The sequence below is a fragment of the Hylobates moloch genome, unplaced genomic scaffold (genome assembly GCF_009828535.3).
Source record: "Hylobates moloch isolate HMO894 unplaced genomic scaffold, HMol_V3 SCAFFOLD_21, whole genome shotgun sequence".
Taxonomy (NCBI): Eukaryota; Metazoa; Chordata; class Mammalia; order Primates; family Hylobatidae; genus Hylobates; species Hylobates moloch.
The window spans coordinates 26,961,812-26,984,335 of record NW_026652296.1 but is presented as its reverse complement, the minus strand read 5'-3'; the positions used below and the strand labels follow the sequence as shown (position 1 = coordinate 26,984,335).

The window sequence follows — 22,524 nt, the reverse complement described above, 5'->3', positions numbered from 1 at the left end:
TCAGGGCCTTTGCACTTGCTGGTTCCCTGCTTGGTATTCGCCATCCTGGGCTCTTCCCATGACGGGCTTCTTCTCATCCTTCAGGTTTCAGCTCAAATGCCACCTCATCAGAGAGACTTTCTGAGACATCCAGTTTGAAGTAGCATTGTCCACGCTGACTCATTACCCTGGCTTTTTTTTTTTTTTTTTTTTTTTGAGACTGAGTCTCGGATCTATCGCCCAGGCTGGAGTGCAGTTGTGTGATTTCAGCTCACTTCAACTTCTGCCTCCCAGGTTCAAGCCTCAGCCTCTTGAGGAGCTAGGACTACAGGTGCATGCCACCATGCCCAGCTAATTTTCGTATTTTTAATAAAGACAGGGTTTCACCATATTAGCCAGGCTAGTCCAAACTCCCGACCTTGTGATCTGCCCGCCTTGGCCTCCCAAAGTGCTGGAATTACAGATGTGAGCCATTGTGCCCGGCCACCCTGGTTCTTATGTGTTTTTTTTTTTTCATAGAACTTTTGACACTTTAGACTTGTTTATTATGTGTTCATTGTCCATTGTCCTTACCAAACTGTAAATTCTATGAAGGAAGAAATCTTATTTGTCTTGTTTTCTGCTGTAACCCCAACACTGGGCATATGGTGGGTACTCAACACTTGCTTGTTGAAGCAACACATAGTTTTGGGTTGTCATCTCCCAGAGCATTGATGGGTGACATTAACATATGATGTCACTATGTGGAGTTGTCACTGAATAACAGCTACACATCGAGTGGTGGCTGTGACTTGTGAGGGTGTCCCCTGGTACTTGGGCCATATGGTATTTACCGGTGATGTTATTTGCTCGGTCTTGGGACAATTTCAGAGGTCAATGAAGGAGGGAGTTGTGCTGGGCCTATTTTGTCACTGAAACTGGGTTTTCCGGGATTTTTCTTTTGTGATGGTAGGCTACTTTATTCAGTTCATCCTTCCTCTGAAGATAATGACTACGTTAGATAATATATTAAAATATCCTCTTAAAAACACTGAAGTTCCTTGGCTGGGCACAGTGGCTCATACCTGTAATCCCAGCACTTTGGAAGGCTGAGGCAGGCGGATCACTTGAGGCCAGGAGTTCGAGACCACCCCTGACCAACATGGTGAAACCCTGTCTCTAAAAAATTAAAAAACAAATAAAAACAAAACCAAAAAAACGCTGAAGCTCTGCCAGGTGTGGTAGGTAGCTCACGCCTGTAATCCCAGCACTTTGGGAAGCCAAGGTGGGTGGATCTCTTGAGCCCAGGAGTTGGAGACCAGCCTGGGCAACATGGCAAAAACCCATCTCTACTAAAAATACAAAAATTAGCCAGGCCTGGTGGCACACACCTGTAGTCCCAACTACAGGTGTGGGAGGATCACCTGAGCCTGGGGAGGTCAACGCTGCGGTGAGCGGTGATCACGCCACTGCACTCTAGCCTGGGCGACTGAGACCCCGTATCAAACTGAAGTGCTTAAAAGTATGAAGAATGTGGCCGGGCACAGTGGCTCACACCTTTAATCCCAGCACTTTGGGAGGGCGAGGCAGGTGGGTCACCTGGGGTCGGAGTTCAAGACCAGCCTGACCAACACAGAGAAATCCTGTCTCTACTAAAAATACAAAATTAGCTGGGCATGGTGGCATGTACCTGTAATCCCAGCTACTCAGGAGGCTGAAGCAGGAGAATCGCTTGAACCCGGAAGGCAGAGGTTGCAGTAAGCCGAGATCGCGCCACTGCACTCCGGCCTGGGCAACCAGAGCGAAAGTCCATCTTAAAGAAAAAAAAAGAGTATGAGGAATGCTCAGGCCAATTATGGACTGAAAGCTGGTAACCAAATGCTTAACAGGAAGATTGGGATATTGGAGCACCAAGGCTACTTATGACATGAGGGCGTTTACCAATATTAAACCTGCAAGTTTCAGCTTGTCAACCACACAGGGCAAGAGGGACACAAGTGAAAATCCAGGGCCTCCCCAGCTGGGGAGCCATATAGCAGATCTCCTCACATTAAGCTGAGCCGCAAAGGGTGTCGCCCTCAAGTCTAATGAGAAATGAATCCACTGCACAACCCACAACACCAGCCCCAAGGAACTACAGAAAAGGCTGCCTTGGTGCTAAGCAGAACAGCTGAAGAAGGAAAGAGGAATTTTTTTTAAAGCTCTTCCTTAGGAAGCTGTGATCATTGGTGAGTTTTCTTGTACCCCAGGGAGTAGAGCCTGATATAATAGATCAAGAAAGCTCAAGCTATGAACTGGGAACCTGGTTTGAGATGATAACCGAGTAGATGTGCTCTCCAAACCCTTGGCAAAAAGGAAATACAGGCCGGATGCAGTGGCTCACGCCTGTAATCCCAGCACTTTGGGAGACTGAGGCAGGTGGATCACCTGAGGTCGGGAGTTCGAGACCAGCCTGGCCAACATGGTGAAACCTCGTCTCTACTAAAAATACAAAAATTAGCTGGGCATGGTGGCGCGTGCCTGTAGTCCCAGCCACACAGGAGGCTGAGGCAGGAGAATCGCTTGAACCCGGGAGGCAGAGGTTGCAGTGAGCTGAGATCATGCCACTGCACTCCAGCCTGCCAACAGAGCAAGACTCCATCTCAAAAAGAAAGAAAGGAAAAAAAAAAAAAAAAGCAAAAATTAGCCCAGCGTGGTGGCGGGCACCTGTAGTCTCAGCTATTCGGGAGGCTGAGGCATGACAATCACTTGAACCCAGGAGACGGAGGTTGCAGTGAGCCAAGATTGTGCCACTGCACTCCAGCCTGGGCGACAGAGCAAGACTCCATCTCAAAAAAAAAAAATTGTGCTCACAAAATGTAAAACTTAAAAAAATCAATATTGGGAGCAAAAAACTATTTATTTCATGGCAGATTTGAAAAGGAACCAGGCCGGGCGCGGTGGCTCATGCTTGTAATCCCAGCACTTTGGGAGGCCGAGGCGGGCAGATCACGAGGTCAGGAGATCGAGACCACGGTGAAACCCTGTCTCTACTAAAAATACAAAAAATTAGCCGGGCGTGGTGGCGGGCGCCTGTAGTCCCAGCTACTCGGAGAGGCTGAGGCAGGAGAATGGCGTGAACCCGGGAGGCGGAGCTTGCAGTGAGCCGAGATCGCGCCACTGCACTCCAGCCTGGGTGAGAGAGCGAGACTCCGTCTCAAAAAAAAAAAAAGAAAAGGAACCAAACAGAACTTCTAGAAATCTACTCCTACTGCTCCCATGAGGAGTCAGTCACTAAGTCCTGACACATGGCACGGCATCAGAAGGTGTTTCGAAACTATTTTGTTTGGCAGGTTCTTCCTGGGTGCTCTCTTTTGCTAAGCCCTTTCTCACATAGATGAATAAGTTTCTGCCCTCAAGGGGCCCTGCAGGGTGGTAAGGATAGAGTTGCAATAATGGGGATGCTTATTATCTGGTGACCTTTTTAATTTTACATAACTCTGAGTTTCTCAGGGCAGGGCCAGTTTGTTCACCTTTGCCCAGTAAGCACTTACAGAGAGTACAGTACTGAGTACTGCTTGTGTGCCAGGGATTGTTTCCTGAGGGCTTTCTTTTCTTTCTTTCTTTTTTTTTTTTTTGAGACAGAGTCTTGCTCTGTCACGCAGGCTGGAGTGCCATGTGGCGTGATCTTGGCTCACTGCAACCTCCGCCTCCCAGGTTCAAGCCATTCTCCTGCCTCAGCCTCCTGAGTAGCTGGGATTACAGGCACCCACCACCACGCCCAGCTAATTTTTATATTTTTAGTAGAAATGAGGTTTCACCATGTTGATCAGGCTGGTCTTGAACTCCTGACCTCAAGTGATCCTCCCGCCTGGACCTCCTAAAGCCACCGCGCCCGGCCCTAACCTTTGTGTTTTTTTTTTTTTTTTTTGAGACAAGAGTCTTGCTCTGTCGCCCAGGCTGGAGTGCAGTGGCGCAATCTCGGCTCACTGCAACCTCTGCCTCCCAGGTTCAAGTGATTCTCCTGCCTCAGCCTCTCTAGTAGCTGGGATTACAGGTGCCCCCACCATGCCCAGCTAATTTTTTTTTTGTATTTTTAGTAGAGATGGGGTTTCACTGTGTTGGCCTGGCTGGTCTCGAACTCCTGATCTTGCCGAACTCCAAGGCCCACCTCAGCCTCCCAAAGTGCTGGGATTACAAGCATGAGCCACTGTGCCCAGCCGGACCTCGTTTAACCTTAATTAGCTTTTTATTTATTTATTATTATTATTTGAGACAGAATCTTGCTCTGTCACCCAGGCTGGACTGCAGTGGCGCATCTGCCTCCCAGGTTCAAGTGATTCTCTTGCCTCAGCCTCCCGAGTAACTGGGATTACAGGTGCGTGCCACCATGCCCGGCTAATTTTTGTACTTTTAGTAGAAATGGGGTTTCACCATGTTGGCCAGGCTGGTCTTGAACTCCCGACCTCTGCTAATCCACCCACCTCAGCCTCCCAAAGTGCTGGGATTACAAGCGTGAGCCATCGCACCCGGCCCCTTAATTAGCTCTTTAAAGACTCAGGTTACAGTTACATTCTGAGGTACTAGGGGCTAGGACATCAACATATGAATTTTGCGAGGAAGACACAATTCAATCCATAACAGCTATAGGGACCAGCCCCACAGGGTCGGTGGGCTTCTCCCTGTGTGCGGTGACTAGAGAGTGTAGAAATAAAGACACAAGGGCCTGTAATCCCAGCACTTTGGGAGGCCCAGGTGGGCAGATCACCTAAGGTCAGGAGTTCGAGACCAGACAAGACTCTTGTCTCAAACCGTGTCTCTACTAAAAATACAAAAATTAGCCAGGCATGATGGCACATGACACAAGACAAAGAGATAAAAGAAAAGGCAGCTGGGGCCGGGCGCGGTGGCTCACGCTTGTAATCCCAGCACTTTGGGAGGCCGAGGGGGGTGGATCACGAGGTCAGGAGATCGAGACCACAGTGAAACCCCGTCTCTACTAAAAATACAAAAAAAAAAAAATTAGCTGGGCATGGTGGCGGGTGCCTGTAGTCCCAGCTACTCGGAGAGGCTGAGGCAGGAGAATGGCGGAAACCCGGGAGGCGGAGCTTGCGGTGAGCCGAGATTGCGCCACTGCACTCCAGCCTGGGCGACAGAGCGAGACTCCGTCTCAAAAAAAAAAAAGAAAAGGCAGCTGGGCCCGAGGGACCACTACCACCAATGCGCGGAGACCGGTAGTGGCCCCAAATGTCTGGCTGCGCTGTTATTTATTGGATGCAAAGCAAAGGGGCAGGGTAAAGAGTGTGAGTCATCTCCAATGATAGGTAAGGTCACGTGTTCACTGGACAGGGGGCCCTTCCCTGCCTGGCAGCCAAGGCAGAGAGGGAGAGGGACAGAGAAAAAGAGAGCTTACGCCATTATTTTTGCATATCAGAGACTTTTAGTATTTTCACTAGTTTACTACTGCTATCTAGAAGGCAGAGCCAGGTGTACAGGATGGAACATGAAGGCAGACTAGGAGTGTGACCACTGAAGCACAGCACCACAGGGAGATAGCTAGGCCTCTGGATAACTGCGGGCAAGCCTGACTGGTGTCAGGCCCTCCACAAGAGGTGGAGGAGCAGAGTCTTCTCTAAACTCCCCCGGGGAAAAGGAGACTCCCTTTCCTGGTCTGCTAAGTAGCCAGTGTTTTTCCGTGACACTGAGGCCACCGCTAGACCACGGTCCGTCTGGCAACGGATGTCTTCCCAGACGCTGGCGTTACCGCTAGACCAAGGAGCCCTCTGGTGGCCCTGTCTAGGCATACAGAAGGCTCACACTCTTGTCTTCTGGTCACACCTCACTATGTCCCCTCAGCTCCTATCTCTGTATGGCCTGGATTTTCCTAGGTTAAGATTATAGAGCGAGGATTATTATAGTATTGGAATAAAGAGTAATTACTACCAACTAATGATTATTGATATTCATATATAATCATATCTAAGATCTATATCTGGTATAACTATTCTTGTTTTATATTTCATTATACTGGAACAGCTCGTGTCCTCGGTCTCTTGCCTCGGCGCCTGGGTGGCTTGCCGCCCACAAACAGCCACATGCTTTGCTGCTTACTACCAACACCAACCAACCTAACAAGATGTCAGGACCCAGCATTGCCTTGTGTGTCGGCACATTCTTCCCCTTGTAGCTGGGAGTCTGATTTAAGCATGAGATTCTTCCCTCCCCATAGAGAAGTTAATTTTTCTGGGGTGGCTGGAGCACTCACTGTGGAGTGGGACACTGGACATTTCCCACTCTCCCTCCTCCCTTCTTGACCCCTTGCCTGGAATTATTACATTACTTACCCCAGGAGTCTCTAAGCTGTGATTGGATTCTGTTTGGTGCCAACCAGGTAGCCCTAAGGGAACTGGACATGTGACTGGCAAGTGTTTGGTGGATGAAGAGATGCCAGTAAGGGGTGGAAAGTTTGGAGGGGGGGGCAGCCTGACTGGGCAGCCTGCCAGAGGTGGGGCTCTACCTCCCTGAAACTCATTCAGTTGTTCCATCAGTCAAGCCTTCAGTCAAGCATTTCTCAAGTTGCCTCTGTGCCAAGCCCTGGGGTCCAATTTGTGTGTGGGGGGGTGGTGGTGGGGTTCTTTTCTGAGATGAAGTCTTGCTCTGTAGCCCAGATCTCGGCTACAAGTAGCTGAGACAACAGGTATACTACAGGCATATGTAGCTCATATCTCAGCTTGCTGCAAACTCTGCCTCTTGGGTTCAAGTGATTCTCCTGCCCCAGCCTCCCAAGTAGCTGGGATTACAGGCATGCGCCATCATGCCTGGCTAATTTTTGTATTTTTAGTAGAGACACGGTTTGAGACAAGAGTCTTGTCTGGTCTCGAACTCCTGACCTTAGGTGATCTGCCCACCTGGGCCTCCCAAAGTGCTGGGATTACAGGTGTGCGCCTGGCCAAGCTCCTATTGTTCTAGGTGTTTCAGCAGGAGAGAACAGCATATGCAATATGCATCTATGCAACAGCATAGATGAAATCTACTCTGCATATGCACCTGGTGGTATGGAAATATATGGGAAGCTGGTCGGGCGCAGTGGCTCACGCCTGTAATCCCAGCACTTTCGGAGGCCGAAGTGGGTGGATCATGAGGTCAGGAGATCGAGACCATCCTGGCTCACACAGTGAAACCCTGTCTCTACTAAAAATACAAAAAATTAGCCAGGTGTGGTGGCAGATGCCTGTAGTCCCAGCTACTTGGGAGGCTGAGGGAGGAGAATGGTGTGAACCCAGGAGGTGGAGGTTGCAGTGAGCTGAGATCGTGCCACTGCACTCCAGCCTGGGCAACAGAGCAAGACTCCGTCTCAAAAAAAAAAAAAAAAGGAAATATACGGGAAGCTGCGAAGGCTTGTGTTGGTGAATCTTTTACTGTCCAGTGCCTCTCATCACCCTCAGAATAAAATCTCCACCCTCCTGTGGCCCAGTCCATCTCTCCATCCTCATCTCCCTCTACCCATACATCACTTATTACCCTCGGCTGCCCCTTTACAGTTCTTTGCCTCTTTTCATTTTGGCCTCAGGGCCTTTGCACTTGTTGGTCTCTCTACCTTTCTGTTCTCTTTTCACATTGCTGACTCCAGCTCATTTCTCAGGTCCACTTCCTCAGACAGACTCTCCCTGACCATTCTGTCTAAAAGTAGCTTCCCCTCCTTCCGGAAAAAAAGTATTTAAAGTAATAGAAAATTTCTCTCTTTCTCTTTTTTTTTTTTTTCCCTTTGTTTACAGCCCATCTCACCTAGCTAGTCTAAGACTCCATGAAGGCAAGGATTTTTGTCTTTTGATTCATGCCTGCATCCCCAGCATCTAGAACGGTGTCTAGCACACAGAAGGTACTCAACAAATATTTTGGAAGTAATCAAATAAATGTGAACGTATTCATTTCTTATTTGAATAATAAAACTAAAACAGGCCAGGCATGGTGGCTCACGCCTGTAATCCCAGCACTTTGGGAAGCTGAAGCGGGCAATTGCCTGAGCTCAGGAGTTCGAGGCCAGCCTGGCCAACATGGTGAAACACTGTCTCTGCAAAAAATACAAAAATTAGCCGGGCATGGTGGCAGGCGCCTGTAGTCCAAGCTACTCAAGAGGCTGAGGCACGAGAATCTCTTGAACCCGGGAGGTGGAGGTTGCAGTGAGCAGAGATTGGCCACTGCATTCCAGCCTGGGCAACACAACATGACTCTGTCTCAAAAAACAAAAAATAATAAATAAATAAATAAAACAAAAACAATAGGTATACTTTGCAGGCTTTGGTGATGCAGACAAACAGAATAGTTACGTTGAGAAACCTGCAGGGGAGAGGGGAGAATCTGAGGCCATTGGATCAGTGAGCATGTTAGAGACAGTGAGGAAGGAACCCTGACTTGACCCTGCCAGCGAGGCAATGGAAGGGGGCGCTTACAGCTTGGGGTGTGCCCTCCAAGATTCCCAGGAGGGGAGGTAGGGTGTGGTGTCTTGGAGAAGAGTGGATTTTTTTTTTCTCCTTTTTGTGGGGAATGGGGTCTCACTATGTTGCTCCAGCTGGTCTTGAACTCCTAGGCTCAAGCGATCCTCCAGCTTCTGCCTCCCTAAATGCTGGGATGACAGGCTTGAGCCACTGCCCCTGGCAGGGTGGGTTTTCTGTGGGGAGCATTTGCTCAGGGCTCACTGTGCAGGGGGGAATGGGAAGGGAAATGGAGGTAACGGGGTAGCAGTGGTGTGCACAGGGGTAGTGTTCAGGGAAGTACAGGGAGTTCACCGGCAGAAATGGGCCTTGAGGGGGTGAATAGGCAGAGAGTCTGTGAGGCTATTCTGTGAAAGGGCCATATATACAAAGTGGTCCCCAAATGCCAATGGAGCCAAAAAACCAAGGAATGAGGCAGACAAATTCAGTTTGTCAGTAAAGGGTGTTTTAATGGGGGACCTTAAAAGCAGTATGGGCTTGGGTGGCAGCAAGACAGGGAGATCTCTCCCTCTGTTACCCCCAGACTTAGGGCTTATATTCCACAGGGAAAGAGTTTTAAGTGCTCTCTGCAAGACAATTAAAGGAAACTTCCAGAGCAGACAAGAATGCTGTATGTTTCATAGCTTATAATTTATGCAATAACATCAGGGCGGCATATAGCTTATAATTTGTGCAATAACATCAGGTTGACTAGGGACAGTAAATAAAGTAGGAATCAGGAGGCATTCACGGGACTGGGGCTGATCAGAAGTCAACATGGGGGATTAGCATCCAACATAGAGTCACTTTTGTCTCCACAGAGACAACTTGTCAGGAACAGTGGCTAGCAGGGTTCCCCAAGGGGAGAGGAACTTTGAAAAAAACAATTTAAAAAAATTGTAGTTCAGAGATCTCAAACTCCTGGGCTCATGCAGTCCTCCTGCCTTGGTCTCTCAAAGTGCTAGGCTTAGAGCAGTGAGCCACCATGCCCAGCTGCAAACAAATAATTTTTAATTGTAGGAGTTATATAGTGAATACAAGAAAATGAAAATTATGATGTTTGTTATTTATTTAGCTGAGGCTAAAATAGGTATTTTAGTAAAACCAATGAGAACATTTAGAGTCCAATCCATGGTGGTCCCGTTGTATGAGGATGTGGCCATGATCATGGGAGAGATTCATGATTGATGGTGACAAAGATTCTTTGCTTGCTCTAACTGCTTGGTCAGACTTTGGAATCTTCTGCTAGGCCTACCCGTGCACTTCCTTGTAAAATCTAGTTTTCACAAAGAATGCTTTAAGTCAGTTTAGCAGGAACCCCCATCCTTAATATCTAATCATACTAGATATCTGATCAGGTTCCTCATCTGTCACCATCTCCTAGGTGATGCTGATTACCTTAGCCCATCTTAAGCAAGAACCCTGTTAGGTCGGTTTAGCCAGAATCCCCCTTACCCCTGAAGTTTCCTCTTGGTAATTTTCTATCCACTGACCTCCCTACCCCCAGCCCCCATGATATTCCTCGGCTATAAATTCCCACTTGCCTATTGTGTATTCAGAGTTGAGCCCAGTCTCTCTCCCCCACTGCAAGGCCCCTTTGTAGTGGTACCTATCGCAGTAGTTCTGAATAAAGGCTTCCTTATTGTGTTTGTGTTTTAGCAAAGATCATTGAACACTTTTTTTTCTTTTTTTTTTTTGAGACAGGGTCTCATTCTGTCACCCAGGCTGGCATGCAGTGACATGATCATGACTCACTGCAGCTTTGACCTCCCAAGCTCAAGAAATCCTCTCACCTTGGCCGGGCGCGGTGGCTCACGCTTGTAATCCCAGCACTTTGGGAGGCCGAGGCGGGCGGATCACGAGGTCAGGAGATCGAGACCACGGTGAAACCCCGTCTCTACTAAAAATATAAAAAATTAGCCGGGCGTGGTGGCGGGCGCCTGTAGTCCCAGCTACTCGGAGAGGCTGAGGCAGGAGAATGGCGTGAACCCGGGAGGCAGAGCTTGCAGTGAGCCGAGATCGCGCCACTGCACTCCAGCCTGGGCGACAGAGCGAGACTCCGTCTCAAAAAAAAAAAAAAAAAAGAAATCCTCTCACCTCAGCATCCCTAGTAGCTGGGATTATAGGCATGTGCCACACACCTGGCTAATATTTTTAAAAATCATTTGTGGAGATGTGGGTCTGACTGTTACCTGGGCTGGTCTCCAACTTCTGGGCTCAAGTGACCCTCCCGCCATCTCAGCCTCCCAAAGTGCTGGGATTATAGAGGAGCCACCACACCCAGGTAAATAATTTTTTCTTTTTCTTTTTTTAAATTTGAGATGGAGTTTTGCTCTTGTTGCCGGGGCTGGAGTGCAGTGGCATGATCTCGGCTCACCGCGACCTTCGCCTCCCGGGTTTAAGCGATTCTCCTGCCTCAGCCTCCTGAGTAGCTGGGATTACAGGCATGCGCCACCATGCCCACCTAATTTTGTATTATTATTTTTTTTTTAAGTAGAGACGGGGTTTCTCCATGTTGGTCAGGCTGGTCTCAAACTCCCGACTTCAGGTGCTCTGCCCACCTTGGCCTCCCAAAGTGCTGGGATTACAGGCGTAAGCCACTGTGCCGGCCTAAATTTTCTTTAACAATAGCCCCTTCCTTGGTTTCCCCCTCCCCTCTATGCACTCCCTAAACTCTTGCTTGTTGCCCAAGGGTACTTTGAAACCACTATCACACATTATGATTATTGAGAAAGGGTCTCACTCTGTTGCTTAGGCTTGAGTGCAGTGGTGAGATCATAGCCCACTGCAGCCTCTACTTCCTAGGCTTAAGCAATTCTCCTGCATCAGCCTCCTGAGTAGCCGGTACTCAAGTACAAACCACCATGCCCAGCTACTTTTTTTGTTGTTGTTGTTGAGACGGGGTCTCACTATGTTGCCCAGACAGGTCTCAAACTCCTGGATGCAAGTGATCCTCCAGCCTCAGCCTCCCAAAGTGCTGGGATTACAGGTGTGAACCACTGTGGCTGGCATACACATTGTAATTAAATAACCTTTAAGATTTAACGTCAGTCTTTTTTTTTTTTTTGAGACAGAGTCTTGCTCTGTTGCCAGGCTGGAGTCTGTGACATGATCTCGGCTCACTGCAACCTCTGACTCCCTGGTTCAAACAATTCTCCTGCCTCAGTCTCTCAAGTAGCTGGGATTACAGGCACGTGCCACCATGCCCAGATAATTTTTATATTTTTAGTAGAGACAGGGTTTCACTAGGTTGGCCAGGATGGTCTCGAACTCCTGACCTCGTGATCCGCCTGCCTCGGCCTCCCAAAGTGCTGGGATTACAGGCGTGAGCCGCCGCGCTCGGCCTAATGTCGGTCTTTTTTCCCACCTCTAACTCCATGGGAAAGGACCACCGTGTCTCTAGAGCTATTACGGGACTTGGTGCATAGCAGGCCGTTAATAAGCAGTTGATGGAGGATGAATGAAGATGAGAGGGGTCTGTGTGTGTGGGAGAAGTCTCAGTAAGGAGCACCTTTCATTCTGTGCGACCTGGAAAGGACCCCTCGGAGGCTGGGCTAGGAGTGGCTGGGGTGGGTGTTGAGGGTTTATGTGACAGAAATGGGGTCCTGACAAGCAGAGATGGAGGGTGAAGAGATGGAGTTACTTAAGAGATAATGGGATCCCCAGCGTGGAGACCCACGCCTGTAATCCCAGTGCTTTGGGAGGCCGAGACGTGAGGATCGTTGGAGGCCAGAAGTTGACACCAGCCTGGACAAAATAGTGAGACCCTGATCTCTACAAAAATAAAAATAAAAATAAAAATAAAAATAAAAATTAGCAGGACATGGTGGCATGTGCCGGTAGTCCCCGCTATTCTGGAGGCTGAGGCGGGCTCCCAACAGGCAGAGTTGAGCGGGGTAGTGGGGCGGGAAGTCTCTAACAGGGGATGAGGGATGGGAATCTATGTTGCACAGTTTGGGGATCCCTGTGACAGCTGGGTGGTCTGGGTGAGGTGGGATAGGGGTCATGGTTTGTTGCAGAGTCGGGGTATACTGTGCTCAGCGGAAATGGGGTCCGTGCTGCAGACCTGGAGAACTCACGTGCTGTGGGAATGGGGGATTCTGTGTCAGAGTTGGGGGGTCCGGTCCGGTGAGATGGGGATGTGGATTTAGATAATAGGGATGGGAAGTTCCGCGTGTGCGGCGGATATAAGGTCGGTGTAGACTTGGACGTTCAAGTGAGGCGGGGTCCACACTCGGTGGCCCGGTGACTGGGTTAGCAAGTGGAGCCAGGGCAGCCCAGGGATGCTGGGGTCCCGCGAGCCTAGGTTGGGTTTCCAGGGCTGGGGGCTCGGCGGCGGCTCCTGGGCGCCCCCTGGCGGCCCCGACTCAGCCGCCGCGGCTCCCACAATGCTCGCGTAGCCGGGCTTCGGCTCCCGTGGCGGCGACGGCGGCGGCTCCAAGATGGCGCAGGCGATCTTTGAGGCCCTGGAGGGTGAGCGGCGGCGGGGCCGTGGGAGGCGGCTGTTCCGCGCTGCGCCCCCTCCCGCCGCACCCTCGCAGCGCCCGGCTTAGGGCGCGCGGCGGCCGCGGGGCGGAGGGCGCCGGGGCCGGAACAGCCGCGGGGCGGGAGGGGCGCGGGCGGGAACAGCGCGGGAGCCGAGGCCCGGCGGGGGAGCTCCGAGGCCGGAACAGCTGGGGAGAGCCGGGCCGGCGGGGAGGGGGCTCGGGCCCGGAACAGCGCCAGCCTGGGCGGGCGCGGGAGGGGCTCCCTGCAGGGAACCGCGCGGGAGGCGACGGCGGGGCGGTCTGGAACAGCCGCGGCCAGGGAGGTGGCTCGGCGGCGCGCGGGGCCCGGGACGGGGGTGCGGTCGCAGCTGCGGGCAGGAGGGCCTCGGCGGCCTGACCACGAAGAACTTCTGAGGAAGTATGCCTCGTGCTAGGACGTAGTCTCAAAATCAGACCACAGCAGCAGAGGCGCCACCTGTGTGCACAGCCTGGACTCAGAGCTTAGGGACCCAAGCCAGCAAACGCCTGGCGCCTGCAGTGTGCACCGTGGCCGGTGCAGTTTTACAAATTCAGCTGACACCGTGGGTGCTGGCGCGGTGTGCCCGGCCGGGACGCGGTGCTCCTAGACCCAGGCCAGCAAACGCTGGGTGCCGACGGACTGTTCCGTGCTCTGCAAGAACCTGGGATGGGGTTGGTACTCAGGCTCAAAACTGTGGGCTTTGGAGACAGCAAACACTGAGCACCTCCATGTGTGCACCTGCTGGGCGTCAAGGAGGAGGGGCAGCCTTCGCGACTCGGGGCCATGGCTCAGAATAGATATTGTGGGAAATACAGACCAAGAATGGTCTTGGAGGAGTGGGATGAGTTGAGTATACAGATAGGGTGCAAACTCGAAGTACTGGCCTGGCGGGATGAAGCTGAAGCTTTGAGTCCTGCAGCTTCCTAGGAGATCTCAGCCACTCCCTGCACTTTTTTATTTTTTGAGACAGAGTCTCACTCTGTCGCCCAGGCTGGAGTGCAGTGGCGCGATCTCGGCGCACTGCAACCTACCCCTCCCAGGTTTGAGCGATTCTCGTGCCTCCCGAGTAGCTGGGACTACAGGCGTGCACCACTACACCCGGATAATTTCCTTTTTTTTTTTTTTTTAAGACGGAGTCTTGCTCTGTTGCCCAGGCTGGAGTGCAGTGGAGCGATCTCGGCTCACTGCAACCTCCGCCTCCTGGGGTTCACGCCATTCTTCTGCCTCAGCCTCCCGAGCAGCTGGGACTACAGGCATCCGCCACCACGCCCGGCTAATTTTTTTTTGTATTTTTAGTAGAGACGGGGTTTCACCGTGTTAGCAAGGATGGTCTCGATCTCGTGACCTCGTGATCCGCCCACCTCGGCCTCCCAAAGTGCTGGGATTACAGGCGTGAGCCACCGCGCCCGGCCATTTTTTTGTATTTTTAATAGAGACGGGGTTTCACCATGTTGGCCAGATTGGTCTTGAACTCCTGGCCTCAAGTGATCTGCCCGCCTCAGCCTCCCAAAGTGCTGGGATTACAGGCGTGAGCGACTGCTCCAGGACTCCCTTCACTTCTTGAAGGATCACAATTCGCACCAGGAAATGGGGGCGGGGTAGCCCTGTCTCCATCTAGTGGGGTTCCGATTCAGAAGACTGACTGAGCCAGACACTCCCTGTAGTCTGCCCTGCAGTCTGGTGGAGGAGAGAAATTATAAAACAAGCAATTATAGAAATTATGAAATTATGGAAAAGGTCATGTAGAATAAGATGACCTCAGCTGGCCATTCCTACTGTGAATAACATAAGCAGGAGGTGGTGGATCAGGAAGGCCAAGGTCAGTGGTAGTTCCCTCCCAGAGGCCAGTAGAATGGGATGAGGCTTACTTTCTCTTTAGGCTGTTTGGACTTCCTCATTGCTTGAATTTTTACTGCAAAAATGTGTTTGTGTATTGAGTAATGAAGACAGTTAAAGAGAAATCAGAAATCAGTTCCTAGGACAGTGGGATGCATGCTGGGTAAAGAAAGGGCAGCAGGACTGTGGAGATCTAGGGGAGGAGGGCATGAGAATGGCCCAGGCAGCGGGAACTGCATTTTCAAAGCCCTGGGGAGAAAGGTCTCCTGGTATTCACAGAAGCTCCGTGTGGGTGAGCTGCTAGAGATGGGGTTTGATGGAGCAGCTGAACTTTATCTTGGGATCAGTGTGGAGCTAACAAAAGGTTTTAAGCAGGGGAGCAGCACAATGTGATGTATGTTTTATAAAGTTCACCCTAGCTGCTCTGGAACAGACTGGAGGGGGTCAGAGTGGCAGTCAGGGGTCGGGGTGGAGGCTGCTGAGGTTGTACAGCAGAGAACTGGGATGGGGAACAACTGTGGGGATGGAAAGAAAGTTTATTTGAGATGTATTGGGGAGGCAGAATAGGCTAGACTTGCTGAAGAACCAGAAATGGGGAGTGGGGAGGAGGAGCAGTGGGTTGAGGGAAGACCCAAGGGGTGCCGCCCCAGAGGGTGCCCTGGTGCCCTGTTCTCCTTGATGAGGATTACTGAAAGAACAAACTTTGGGGTGGAGGATGACATTTAATTCGAGTTCAGTTTTACACAGGCTGCCTTTTTTTGTTTTTGAGACAGAGTCTTACACTGTCTCCCAGGCTGAAGTGCAGCGGTGCAATCTTGGCTCAATGCAGCCTCCACCTCCCGGGTTCAAGTGATTCTTGCATCTCAGTCTCCCGAGTAGCTGAGACTACAGGTGCATGCCACCACGTCTGGCTAATTTTTGTATTTTTAATAGAGAAGGGGGTTTCACCATGTTGGCCAGGCTAGTCTCAAACTCCTGACCTCAAGTGATCCACCCATCTCTGCCTCCCAAAGTTCTGGGATTACAGACATGAGCCACTGAGCCTGGCCGAGGCTGCCTTTTTTTTTTTTGAGACAGAGTCTCGCTGTCACCCAGGCTGGAGTGCAGTGGCGCGATCTCGGCTCACTGCAGGCTCCGCCCCCTGGGGTTCACGCCATTCTCCTGCCTCAGCCTCCCCAGTAGCTGGGACTACAGGCGCCCGCCATCTCGCCTGGCTAATTTTTTGTATTTTTAGTAGAGATGGGGTTTCACTGTGTTAGCCAGGATGGTCTCGATCTCCTGACCTCGTGATCCGCCCGCCTCGGCCTCCCAAAGTGCTGGGATTACAGGCGTGAGCCACCGCTCCTGGCCCCGAGGCTGCCTTTTTAATTTAACTTAATTTTTTATTTTTTTGTGACAGTCTCACTCTGTCACCCAAGCTGGACTGGAGTGGTGCGATCTTGGCTCACTGCAACCTCTGCCTCCCAGGTTCAAGCGATTCTCCTGCCTCAGCCTCTTGAGTAGCTGGGATTACAGGCGCTTACCACCATGCCTGACTAATTTTGTATTTTTAATAGAGACGGGGTTTCACCATTTTGGCCAGGCTGGTCTTGAACTCTTGACCTCAAGTGATCCGCCCGCCTTGGCCTCCAAAGTGATGGGATTACAGGCGTGAGGCACTGTGTCCAGCCAGCCTTTTTTATTTTTATTTGTAGAGACAGGATCTCACTCTGTCTCCAAAGCAGGAGTGCAGTAGTGCATTCATAGCTCACTGCAGCCTCAAACTCCTGGGCTCAAGTGATCCTCCTATCTCAGCCTCCCAGGTAGCTATAGGTGCATGCCAGGACACCCAGCCAATTTTTAAAATTTTCTAGAGATGAGGTCTTGCTATGTTGCCCAGGTTGATCTTGAACTCCTAGCATCAAGCAATCCCCCCGCATTGACTTCCCAAAGTTAGGATTACAGGCATGAGGCACTGTACCCACCCTGCATTTGTTTAAATTTTTTTATTTTGAAATCACTTTTTCTGTAGATTCACATGCAGTTGTGGGAAATAATAAAGAGAGATCCCACGTGTCCTTGACCCCATTTCCCCTGGTGTAACATTTTGCACAACTACAGTGTGTTACCACCAGTCAACATACAGAACAGGGGCATCACTCCAAGGAGTTGCCCTTTTATAGCCACACCCTAAATCCTCCCCTTCTCCCACCATCCTTGATGCCTGGCAACCACTAATCTGTCTCTATTTTTAAAATTTTGTGATTTCAAGAATGCTATATAAATGAAATCATAAAGTGTATACCACTGAGATGGGCTTTTTTCACCCATCATAATTCCCTAGCAATTCATCCAAGTTGTTGTGTATAGCAATAGTTTGTTCCTTTTTATTGCTTAGTAGTATTCCATAGTATGGCTATTCCACCATTTAACCATTCACTCACTGAAGAACATCTGAACTGTTTCCAGTTTTTACTACTTTTTTTTGAGACCCTGTCTCAAAAAAAAAAAAAAAAAAGGTAAAAACTGGAAACAGTTCAGATGTTCTTCTGAACCATTTCCTACACCCTCTATCTCCTCTACGACCTTCTGGCCCTCCTCCTCCACTGCAGTGGGGCTTAAGCCCCCCACCATTCTGAAACTGCCTCTGCAAAAATTGTAACAGTGAGAAAATCATGACAGAGAAAGACGCCTGACCTAACCAATCCCCACCTTGCCTTTAACCTCCGACGTACTCTTAGTCATCCCTGGGCTTGGGCCAAGCTAACTTCGGCAGAAATTTAATTTACAGTTTAAATGATAATAGCCCTTCTGCAAAACTAAACCACCTTTGTAAAGCTATTGAAAGACCACCAGGTTTTCACCTGGGCAACATGGGGAGATTCCATCTCAAAATGTTCACTGTTGCCCAGGCTGGAGTGCAGTGGCATGATCTTGGCTCACTGCAACCTCCACATCCCAAGTTCAAGCGATTCTCCTGCCTCAGCCTCCCGAGTAGCTGGGACTACAGGTGCACGCCCCCACACTCGGCTAATTTTTTCTATTTTTAGTAGGGACGGGGTCTCACCATGTTGCCCAGGCTAAACTTTTTACTATTATACCTAAAAGTGCTATGAACATTTGTATACAGATTTGCACGCAAATGCTAAAACACTCACAATTTTGCATAAAATGGTAGAAGATTCACTGAAGTTTGTTCAGGAGAGCTTGAACCCCAGGCTTGAAACTCCAGATATTGGAAGGAAGTAGACCGGGGTGAGTGAGACTGCCCAGGGACAGCATGAGAGGCAGAGGAGAGAGAGTCCAGACAAAGGAACAAAGGACAAAGTGTTTCCTCAAAATGGAAACACTTAGGGGGTGGCCAGGAGAGGATAGTAAAGGAGGCACAGAAAGGTAGAGAAGACCCAGGGAGGCTGTGCCCTGGAGCCAAGAACAGAGTGTTTCAGGGAGTGGCAGGTGCTGCCAGATGGTCTTTGGTGATGATGGGGAAAGTGTTTTGGTGGAACTGTAACCATCCAATGGGTTCATTTTGCCTGCTGCCCAGATACAGCCAATTTATCAAGAAAGGGGAATTGCGATAGAGAAAAAGTTAAATTCACACAGAGCCAGCTGAACAGGAGACTGGAATTGTGTTATTACTCAAATCAGCCTCCTAGAAAATTCAGAGACTAGGTTTTTTATTTTTATTTATTTATTTATTTTTTATTTTTTATTTTTTGAGACGGAGTCTCGCTCTGTTGCCCAGGCTGGAGTACAATGGCGCGATCTCAGCTCACTGCAACCTCCGCCTCCTGGGTTCATGCCATTCTTCTGCCTCAGCCTCCCAAGTAGCTGGGACTACAGGCGCCTGCCACCATGCCCGGCTAATTTTTTATATTTTTAGTAGAGATGGGTTTTACCATGTTAGCCAGGATGGTCTTGATCTCCTGACCTCATGATCTGCCTGCCTTGGCCTCCCAAAATGCTGAGATTACAGGCGTGAGCCACCACGCCCGGCCAGACACTAAGTTTTTTCAAGGATAGTTTGGGGGACAAGGGAATGAGTGCTGCTGATTGGTTGGAGGTGCAATCATAGGATTGTGGAAAATGGTCCTCCTACATGCAGAGTCTGCTTCTGGGTGGGGCTGCAGGACTCATTGGTGGGTCTGGGTGGAGGCACTGGTTGTCAGATATGCAAAAATCTGAAAAGATATCTCAAAAGGCCAATCTTAGGTTCTATAATAATGATGTAGGGGCCAGGTGCGGTGGCTCATATCTGTAATCCCAGCACTTTGGGAGGCCAAGGCGGATCACCTGAGGTCAGGGGTTCGAGACCAGCCTGACCAACATGGAGAAACCCTGTCATTACTAAAAGTACAAAATTAGCCAGGCATGGGGGCGTATGCCTGTAATCCCAGCTACTCGGGAGGCTGAGACAGGAGAGTCTCTTGAACCCGGGAGACAGAGGTTGCAGTGAGCCAAGATTGCACCATTGCACTCCAGCCTGGACAACAAGAGTGAAACTCCGTCTCAAAAAAAAAAAAAAAAAAAGTTGGCTAGGTGTGGTGGCTCATGCCTGTATTCCCAGCACTTTGGGAGGCCAAGGTGGGAGGATCCCTTGAGCGCAAGAGTTTGAGACCGTCCTGGGCAACATAGGGAGATCCTATCTCAAAATAATAATAATGATAATGATATTATCTGCAGGAGTAATTGGGGAAGTTGCACATCTTGTGATCTCTGGAATAATGACTGGTAATATTTATGTCTACACCTTACCAGAATTTAGGCTCCCCTTATCCTCCTAACCTGATGGTCTTTCATTAGCTTTACAAAGGAGGGTTAGTTTTGGGGAAGGGCTATTATCATTTAAACTGTAAACTAAATTTCTTCCATAGTTATCTTGGCCCAAGCCCAGGGATTATTAAGGGCAGTTTGGAGGTTAAAGGCAAGATGGGAGTACGTTAGGTCAGGTGTCTTTCACTGTTATGATTTTCTCACTTTGCAACTTTTTCAAAGGTGGTTCCAGATGGTGGAGGGCTTAAGGCCCACTAGAGTGGGGGAGGAGAACTGGAAGGTGGTAGAAGAGATAGAGGGTGTAGTTGACCCTCATGGGATACTTGCCGTTGAAGGGAGGAGAGATGGAAACGTGAGTTTGCAGGAGGGCACTCTGGAGAGACTGATCGTGTGTAGCTGTGGATGGTTCCCAGGCACAGTGTGGTGAGAGTTGGTGGAGAGTGGCTTCTGAGGAGCAGGAGGATATGGAGGGGAGGGCTGGCGGCGTCAGGAGGGACACAGCCTGCATTGTGACAAGGGAAAGCATGGATTCAGTTTGGCTGCAGGAGCGGATGGTTTCAATTTTTTATTTTATTTTATTTTTTTTTGAGACGGAGTCTCACTCTGTCACCCAGGCTGGAGTGCAGTGGCGTGATCTCGGCACACTGCAACCTCTGCCTCCCAGGTTCAAGCAGTTCTCTGCCTCAGCCTCCCTAGTGGCTGGGATTACAGGCACCCACAACCATGCCCAGCTAATTTTTATATTTTCAGTAGAGATGGGGTTTCACCATCTTGGCCAGGCTAGTCTTGAATTCCTAACCTCGTCATTCACCCGCCCCTGCCTCCCAAAGTGCTGGAATTATAGGCGTGAGCCACCACGCCCGGCCAGAGATAGCTGGTCTGATGGTTTCAATTTGCATTGCAGTTAGAAGCTGGGGCAGACATCCCGATAAGAGCTGAGAAGTTGGAGGCAGAGCATCGGCTGTGGGGTCATAGAGAGGAGGCACCATCTGAGCCTTTTGGGAGGAGTGCAGTGTGCCTTGGTGGCCACTGAGATGTGAGGAGGCCTGTCATCCGGCTAGTGACATGGCTGAACAGTGTACTACTGTGAACTTCAACTGTGATAACTGATTAGAAAACATGGAAGAAGTCAGTTTCTTGATCCCCCAGCCACCAATTCAGAGTCTATTGTTTATTGCAGAACAAAAAAGACAGACACACATTGAGAAATAAGGAAGGCAAGGACGCCTGCGTGCACACAGATTTGTGGGGTTGGCGGGGTGTGCATGAGGAAGACTGGCTAACGTGATTTCTGGAGGGACTTTGTCACTTAGGATTAGAGTCAGCCATGAGTAAGACAGGCCCCACGTCGCAGTGGCTTCAACAGGCTGGAAGGTTATTTCTTTCACATGAAAGTCCAGAGGAAGGCAGTCTAGGATAGGAGGATGGCTGTGTTCTACAAGGTTCTCAGAGGCCCAGGATTTATCCAGCTTTTTTTTTTTGAGACAGAGTTTCGCTCTTGTTGCCCAGGCTGGAGTGCAGTAGCATGATCTCGGCTCACTGCAACCTCTGCCTCCTGGGTCCAAGTGATTCTCCTGCTTCAGTCTCCCAAGTAGTTGAGATTACAGGCACACACCACCATGCCCAGCTAATTTTGTATTTTTAGTAGAGACAGGGTCTCATCATGTTGGCCAGGATGGTCTCGAACCCCTGACCTCAGGTGATCTGCCCGCCTCGGCCACCCAGAGTATTGGAATTACAGGTGTGAGCTACCGCACCTGGCTCCATCCAGCGTTTTATCCTACGATCCTAAGGTTGTCCTTATGATCCAGGATGGTGGATTGAGTTGCTACCACCATATTCTTATTCTGAAAAGTGGAAAGGAGGATGGGACAAAGAAGAGGGTCACATATCAGGCAGTTTTAAGAAAACTTTAGCCAGAAGCTGCCACATAGCACATTTACATTCCTTTGGCCAGAACTTAGTCATTCCGTAACTATAAGAGAGCCTGGGAAGTGTAACCTTTATTTGGGGGCCATCTTTGTAGCCCAAAATCTTGGGCTCTCTCACAATGGAAATAGAAGAGAATGTATATTGGGGCATAGCCAGCCATCCTTGCCATGGGGTTTTGTCTTGCTTGAGACAGGGTCTTGCTCTGTCAAGAGCAAGTGCAGTGGAGTGAGGTGATATGATCATGGCTCACTGTACCCTTGACCATCCAGGCTCAAGCAGTCCTCCTGCCTCAGCCTCCCTAGTAGCTGGGACCACAGGCATGCACCACTAAGCCTACCTAAATTTTGTATTTTTTTGTAGAGGTGGAGTCTTACTATGTTGCTGCCTGGAATGGTCTTAAACTCCTGGGCTCAAGCGACCTCCCTCCCGCCTTAGCCTCCCATGGTGCTGGGATTACAGGTGTGAGCCACCGTACCCAGCCGCCACAGGGGTTTTTCTGTGGGTCTGGCTTGTAAGGGTGATGTCAGAGCATGATGCTGGGCCTGCCTTCCAAAGAGGCTGCATTTCTTTTTTCAGGAATGGACAATCAGACCGTTCTGGCTGTCCAGTCATTATTGGATGGCCAAGGAGCAGTCCCTGATCCCACAGGCCAGAGTGTCAACGCGCCCCCTGCTATCCAGCCATTGGGTGAGTATCTGCTCAGGTTCACCGGTGGGAGAGTGAATGGCTGCCCGCGAAGAGTAGGTGGAGCTTGTGCTGGGCTGTGGGAGTGAAATGCTTGCTGTGGTCCCCAGGACATGCTCTGGTGTCTGAACCTCTCCCCAACCTCCCAGCATGGATCTTTGGGCTCACAGCTTTCTCTGCTTAGCTCTGAGGACACCACTCTCAATTGCTTAGTAAATGTGGGGAGATGGGATCATGATGCAGGGAATGGCTAAGGGCCCCAATGCCTGACAACAATGCCTGTGCCTTTGCCCTGGAAGTGATTATTCAGCCTCCCTTCTGTGGAAAGAATAGGCTGAGCATGAATTTCTCCTGTTTACTGGACAGGCCTATGAGGGTCTTCTTTTTTTTTTTTTTTTTTTTTTTT

At 50.1% G+C, this 22,524-nt stretch overlaps 1 protein-coding gene across 4 annotated transcripts in view; it reads left to right on the top strand.

Moving 5' to 3' along the window:
- Positions 1 to 12,814: 12,814 nt before the first annotated feature.
- ZNF341 (zinc finger protein 341) overlaps positions 12,815 to 22,524 on the top strand; it is a 64,369-nt gene continuing 54,659 nt past the window's right edge. For 3 of the 4 annotated variants that reach the window (XM_058433202.1, XM_058433201.1, XM_032142583.2), the window contains exons 1-2: positions 12,815 to 12,881; positions 22,011 to 22,121. In XM_058433202.1, coding sequence (XP_058289185.1) covers positions 22,053 to 22,121 — 69 coding nt within the window. In that variant the 5' untranslated portion in view covers positions 12,815 to 12,881; positions 22,011 to 22,052. Of the gene's footprint in view, positions 12,882 to 13,552; positions 13,586 to 22,010; positions 22,122 to 22,524 lie in introns of those variants that run through there. The other variant, XM_058433200.1, reaches the window with a different exon arrangement.